Genomic DNA, 7,381 nt, shown 5'->3' with positions numbered 1-7,381 from the left:
TTTTCTGTCATTTGCGACGTGATTGTCAACAATGTTTTTCAGTCAAATTATTTAAGTTATTGGTAATGAATTTTAAAGTTATATACAAACTTTAGATAGCGCTATATAATTTCTCTTTGAGTCCATTTAGGTGAATTATTATTTGCAACAAATTTTATTGTGATCGATATTGTATTGGGGAAAATTTTAATATTTTCGAAAGTGAGCTAAAAATATGTTCCCAACAAATCAAAACGGCGATGGATTGGTTGTTGACATAGATTTGTCTGATTATACTCATAAATATGCAGAAGGTATTGAGCCAATATCTTTGCGTACTATAGCTCCTTTTAGTACAGATCATGAAGCTATAGAAGAACTACACAATTGTGATTATTTCAAAATACATCCAGATGAAGCAGCTTCTGGCATGACTAACAGAAAAGTTCGTGTTTATTCTGATGGTATTTACGATGTGTTTCATCAAGGTCACGCGAAACAACTACAACAAGCTAAAACAGCATTCCCTAATGTATATCTAATTGTTGGAGTATGCAATGATGCTTTAACACATAGACGCAAAGGACGCACAGTCATGAACGAGGAAGAAAGGTACGAAGCAGTAAGACACTGCAAATATGTTGATGAAGTTATAAGAGATGCTCCCTGGGAAATAGATGAAATATTTCTGCAAGAACATAAAATAGATTTTGTTGCACATGATGATATACCATACACAACTAAAGATCAAAATGATATCTACGCATTTCTTAAACAAAATAATATGTTTGTTATTACAAAAAGAACTGAAGGTGTGTCTACATCAGATATAGTAGCAAGGATTGTACGCGATTACGATATTTACGTTAGAACTAATTTGGCACATGGATATTCAGCGAAAGAGCTCAACGTTTCATTTTTTAATGAAAAGAAATTTCGTTTTCAAAATATGATGGACGGTTTGAAAGACAAGGGGAAGAAGGTCATGACGAACATAGTCGAAAAGAAAGTGGACTTCTTTGCGAAATGGGAGGAAAAATCGAGGGAGTTGATTGATTCGTTTCTGTTGATTTTTGGGAGTCGTGGCACTTTTTCGACAATGTGGAATGACTCGAAAGGAATGTTAAAACATGCATTGAGTAACCCGCCTTCTCCTCGAAATATTCCTTCTCCTACAGATCTGAACGTAGTCAGCGTAAGCAGCAATGATTTAAAGAGTTTATCTTCTCCTGTTATAGGAGGTTTTGATAGAAAATCATCAAAAGATTTTCTCAATGAAGTCGCTAACAGTGATGAAGAGTATTTGGATAGTCATACGTAGTTTGTTTTAAATTATAAATGAGACTAGTTTGATTAAAATTATTTATTGGATTAATTTGAATTGTTTATAATTATACATGTATTTTTAACGGTGTTAATGACCAGACTCAAAATATCATCGACAAAGTTATGAATTATAAATTTTTGATGTTACATATGTTTTTTGATCGATTAAATTGTGTGTCATAATTTTTATTCAATGTTTAAATTGTGGTAAATTGTAGCGACCTGAAACGATGAGACATTAGAATTTTTTAATATCTTAAATAAGAAAATAAACGCAAATATTTATATAATTATCTTCTCATTTTGAAAGCAGTAATAGCCATAGACTTTTCTTTTCGAGTCACTTTCTTTATTACCATAGAGAAAACTCTCTCGATATTGGCTATTGTTCCAAAGAAAACGGGAAAATTTACCGCCATTTACTTAGGTATGGCAAAAACGATAGACTGCTTGATCGCAAAATATTCAATACTAGCTTACCCGCAGCTTCGTCCGCGTTTATTTCATGCGTCTGTTATTAAATTATTATTATCGATATCATGGGTTCTAAGCAACGTATCGCCCTATACCAGATTAGACCTATCGCTATACAACTGTAAAAGCCGCATCTAATTCAATCCAATAGATTTTGCGTGATGTGCGAATAAACATACAGACAGACAAACATTAAAAAATATTCTATTGGTCCCATAAACCCTATAATTATTTTTCTTCAATATTTCCTAAGTACAGACATAGTCCACTTACAGTTTTATGATATGTATAGATCTCGAGTGAGTGAGATTTATCACTATCGCATTTCCCAAAAGCAGTGACATCGAGACACAACATACATTAGCTCAAAGTAATAGCTTTATCATAACCTTTCAGTTCCCTGTTCAATTGTTTTTATTATCTCCAGGGTGCAGTAATATTTTTTGGTATAACTAAAGATACTTATAAAAATAACAAGTCACTTGATTTGTTTTTTATTACACTAAACAACATAATAATTAATCATTAAGCATACATTCAAACCCGATTTAATATTAAATTAGAAAGTTAATTCATTTATAAGTAGTAACTTTTATATCATTTCAAATAAATGAATATGAATAAAAATTAATATTCCGAATGAATAGGCAATGTTTTAGTTATATAAAATTACAGAAATAAATGAATAATTTTTAAATTTTTTACAGTTTGCAACCTTTCGTAAAAGCAATGTAAAACAGAACATTACACAAAGTGTCAATTCGTAATACGAAATATTTACTTATTATGTACTGTAGGTAATTATCTTTCAACCCATTTCAAGCTTTTGTAAGCAAATGAATAGAATATTTAACCCAAGCATAGTGTCATTGACCCTTGTGTTAGTTAGTAAGTGGGTCATTTAGAATATTAAAATACTCGCACTATTGCAAAAAAAATGTTTAAAAGATCTTATGTATAAATACAGAAAAATTTACATTTATGAAATAATGTCTGAATGGATTTAAGACCGTTTTTTTGTTCTTTATGATTGATGTTTATAACACGTCAAGGAGTTGTAGACGTGCTGTCAAAACGGATGGGTCGTCTTATTTGTTTTGAACAAACTCGACAACTTTCAAACGATTCGACCGATTTTTATTAAGTTTTTTTTTTACATACGTACCCGTAGTGGATCGATATCAACCGTTCTTATAGCTATATGATTTTACCTGAAATAAATACATATAAAAAATGTTATTTTATGAAAACATAAAAAAGTAAAAGCATACTTTTATCTTAAGTATGATTTGTCACTATCACACTTTATAACAGAAAGAGACAAAGCGAACTTTACAAATACTTATAATACTGCAGTCAATTTTGTCGTTAAATTTAACCTGCGTAGAGAAACGCAATGTACGCCATTTTATCTAAGCGACCGCAGCGCGCAGGTTAAAGTTAACGCCAAGCTGGTGTAATCCACTCTAAAGATGAATCATATATAAAACAAGAACTGACGTAAACATAATGTGGTAAAAAGTATGAGCATTTTCGTCACATAATGGCCGCTGGATAGACAAGTCCTTATCTGTAGGATATTGCGTGTTTAATGCCACAGGATGCTACTAGTCAGTAGGTTAGTTTAGTAAATATTACTGGTAGTTATATCACTGTGCCGAGATAGTAATCGCTATGGAGTCTTAACCTACTTTACACAAGTTGTTCGCCGCGAACTTAGACCTTGCGAACACAATATTTTTTTTACAAAATTGTGAATATTTCAAAAACGACTGAACCGATTTTTATATCCAACGAACTTAAAAATTCTATTGGCATATCCTACATACCTTTTAAATTTCATCAAAATCGGACCAACGGTTCGAAAGTTATCGCGTCAAAAACGTACATACATATAAAAAAAATATTTTTGCCCCAAGTAGAATGTTAGACCTCACTCAATTCGCTCGCTCGGTCAAAAATCTTATTGAGAAGGTCTTGTAGATATGTGCTTGCATCACCACACCAGTCCTATATCCTGGGTTCGGTTCCTAGTGTAGGCAAAATGTGATCTTTAGAAAACATTATGAATAAAAAAAATAAGTTTTCTACTAAGTCCGATTAGATTTAAATGGGATACAAAAAATATCATTTTTTTTCCTATCGATTTTCTTGGCTACTCTTTTTTTTTTTTTAATTATTCGCCTTCATATTATGAATTCGCCAACCATGTGTTATGCCGGCTTCACACTGTCGTCGAACAGTTTGCCAAACTTTGGCGGATTCGCTATACATTGCTGGTTTTTCATTGCGCGCTCACTAGCGCGGGAAAAAAATATACGTATAACCTCCAGATAGCAGACGGTGGACGCGGTGACTAATGCGCCAAGGAGGTTGTCAGCATTACCAGTAAATTAAGAAGTATCCGACAGGGCAACCTTTTTTTATTACAAATACTTATTGCAAATAATAATAGTATATAAATCCCATTTTGAGCGTTGTGCGTTGTATGGTAAATTGAATATCGAATGTCATTCAGTTCAAATCATTCAGAAATTAGACCTTCACAGGCACTTTTTCACGTCAATTTTAATAGTTAAATAGCAATTTTTCACAAGTTACAAACTACTGGCATTATGGAACGACCACTGCTGAGAAGAAATGCCGAAAGAAACTCATTTGAACAGTGTTGGTCCCTATCATGCCAGAAGGGCTTATTATTGTTTCTTACATTTTTTTCAGATAATATATCAAATTACATAATGTACATAGTCAAAAAATATATCAAAATAGATTATGATTGAGATCCGAGTGCTAATATATATTAATTAATGAAACAACTAATTACACAAAAAATGAGAAACGAGCAGACCGCAGTTCCCTCTGGCAGCAACCGTTCACGAGTTGACGCACGGTAGTAACGCATTAAAGTAATTGGAATTAAAAAATAACTGTAACATGTCGTGATTCCAGTCCAGTCTGACCTATAAAGCCTTTCACTAGTGAAAGTACGGGGGCAGAAAGATGTCTGCACAACAGATAACGAAACGGACATAACCTTAATCCACACACGAAAATAATTAAACGCTCTTATTATTATCGGGTTATGGTTCAAATTTCCGCGACGGCTTGAGATCGTCCGATGCGCTTGTAAGCTATTATCTATGGTCGTTTTCAATTGTTATTGCTAAGTGATTATATATAATCTTTAATGTATTTTACTACTGACAACCCTAAAATGCGTAGCGAGAACCTAGTGATCAATAATATAGGAACAAATCACATTGAATAGTCGCATTTCCTCATGGCTGAGGGTTGTCATTACGTGAAATTAAACACACACGACAACTCTCCTGGCACTATTAATAGAGTGGTTTGCCATTGCCTTCTCCATTTCACAGACAAGTTAATAATCAACCAGTGTGCAGATTTCCTCACGGTATTTTCCTTCACCGGAAGCAAGTGGTGGTCGATGAAGATAATACATGAGTCAGATTGGTATACAAACTCATGTGGCACGAGTGAGTACGATTCAAACTTGGAACCTTTCATCCACAGGATCCACAGTCTTAACCACTACACCACCACCACTTCATACATCACAAAGATTAAATTGACTCCAAAGTTAGAGACTTGTGTTATGAGGCACCAACTCAACGATGCTATTAGTATTTAAACATGCATATATTTCATGACATACATTATACCGGGTTACAGGTATCAACGCAAAACCTCCTATAGACTACTTGGGTACATTGAAACAATCAACTTTTATTCTACGACTTTTCATAAATCGTAGTTTTTGTCATATAAAAAAACTACAATCATATTTGCGATTCTACACATCTTAACTCTATGTAATAGCCGAGCAACACGAGACAGTGCAGTAGCGTTATTTAGCGGAATCGAACATAGAGTTAACAATTTATAGAAACGAGATTAAAACTAAAAAAAAAGGAAAATGTATGTATTTATTACGTTTAGACAGAAGTCGTAGAACAAAAGATGTTAGTCTCTATGTACATTATGCGTCTTTTGAAGGTTATGCGTTAGATAATCGTACCAGTAACCCTGTATATACATCCACGAAACAGGTCAATCTGAAAATGATCATTTTCTACATTGATCTAGAATCAACGGACAGAGAGCGTAATATCAGTAGCAGATTTTTCATATAATACTTAGGATGAAATATAATAAGTACACCGTTAAATTTGACGTTGGTTTTAACCGGCGCGCCTATGACATTTATTACCTAGGTAATGTATTTAGACAAAATGACGTAGTTTGCGTTTTACTGTGCACGTTAAAATTTAACGTCAAAGTTGACGATGCAACCCACCCACATAGTTGTATTGGCATAAAACACACCTTTCCAGATGCATAATCTAGAATAGACAAGTAAAACGTGGGTTTTATATGCCTCCTAATATCTAAGGACAGGAAAATAGGTGTTTTGAATTTCAATGCACAGATTTATCTTCAGAAATGGTTATTGCTAACTTTTGTTGTTTATATTTAGACTAAACTGCAGTTCTATATGCAGACTAGAGACGGATTAGACACAAACGTGGCGGATTTTGTATTCCGATCTTACTAAATAAGAAGGTCATTGTGATTTGATGTAGGTAGTTGTTAATAAGCATTTAAAACTATTATACACAGAGCTTCAGACATATACGGACACGACCGTCTGTCTGTACACCTATATATGCGTTTTGGCACCAATTTGTTATGACAATCTAGACTGAAGGAATCGAATTAAATTACGTCAATATTTATACACGTTACGTAGCTACACTTCGATCTCCTGGGAATTTCGGAATAAAAAGTACCCTATGTGTTAATTCAGGTTATATTCCACCCGTAAATTTCATAACAATCTGTCCAGTAGATTTTTCGTTAAATAGTAACAAACACACACTTTTACATTTATAATATTAGTAAAATGTTGTGTAGGTTTTAATCAATACGCCATATATTTAAATGAAAAAAAAAAAAAACAAAATCATATTTAATGAACATGCATAAAAAAGTTTGAATGAAGTTAAAAGTATCTCAAAAAGTTTCATGGTTTATCTACAAATAGATAAAACCGAATGAAGTTGAACAGATGTGGTCTCTTAGCTCCGCCGCTTGACAAAGTAATCAACCAATCAATCAATAAATATTAATCGTATTAGTAACCGGGGTAAGGTTCAGATAATAGTTACGGCCATAGGTTATGACGAACCAAAACTTGACAGACTTCACAAATATTTGGGCAAAAGGCTGTTGTTTGCCTTGGATGTAGGTACTTTTATATTAAATGCCTGATTTTGAACTTTACACAGAAATGCTTTTGTGATTCAGTTCAGGGGCGTTGCATACCTTTCGGTTTATCAGTTCTTTTTTAATTTCCCAAGACAACCAATAGGTTATGTAATCCAAGACTCCGACGTCAAATTTTTTCACTCGTATAAGTATTTTCACCGTTCCTTCCACCGCCATAAAGCGTCGAATTTCACCCACGTTTTTCTCGTAAATTTCGTACGGTGTTTGTCATCCTTAGTAATCAAATAATTGACACGCATCCTTGACTACATCCAGCTAACAGTTGTTAAGTTTACCCCTGTTGCGGAAG

The 7,381-nt window shown here is 33.5% G+C and overlaps 2 protein-coding genes across 3 annotated transcripts in view; one reads left to right on the top strand and one right to left on the bottom strand.

Annotated features, from left to right (window-relative positions):
- The window catches only part of mtg (mind the gap), a 61,913-nt gene that overhangs the window by 34,192 nt on the left and 20,340 nt on the right, over window positions 1-7,381 (bottom strand). The gene's annotated exons all lie outside the window — the stretch shown is intronic.
- LOC128678215 (choline-phosphate cytidylyltransferase A-like) lies at window positions 17-1,452 on the top strand. Its single transcript, XM_053759606.1, has one exon. It carries the CDS (start codon window positions 215-217, stop codon window positions 1,298-1,300), a length of 1,086 nt encoding a protein of 361 aa, XP_053615581.1. The 5' UTR covers window positions 17-214; the 3' UTR covers window positions 1,301-1,452.

This window comes from Plodia interpunctella, chromosome 19 (assembly GCF_027563975.2).
Source record: "Plodia interpunctella isolate USDA-ARS_2022_Savannah chromosome 19, ilPloInte3.2, whole genome shotgun sequence".
NCBI lineage: Eukaryota > Metazoa > Arthropoda > Insecta > Lepidoptera > Pyralidae > Plodia > Plodia interpunctella.
This window is presented reverse-complemented; position numbering and strand designations above follow the sequence as displayed.

What these genes read in the sequence shown, in the direction of transcription:
- LOC128678215 (XM_053759606.1), top strand. Translation starts at nt 215, where the DNA reads ATGTTCCCAACAAATCAAAACGGCGATGGATTGGTTGTTGACATAGAT.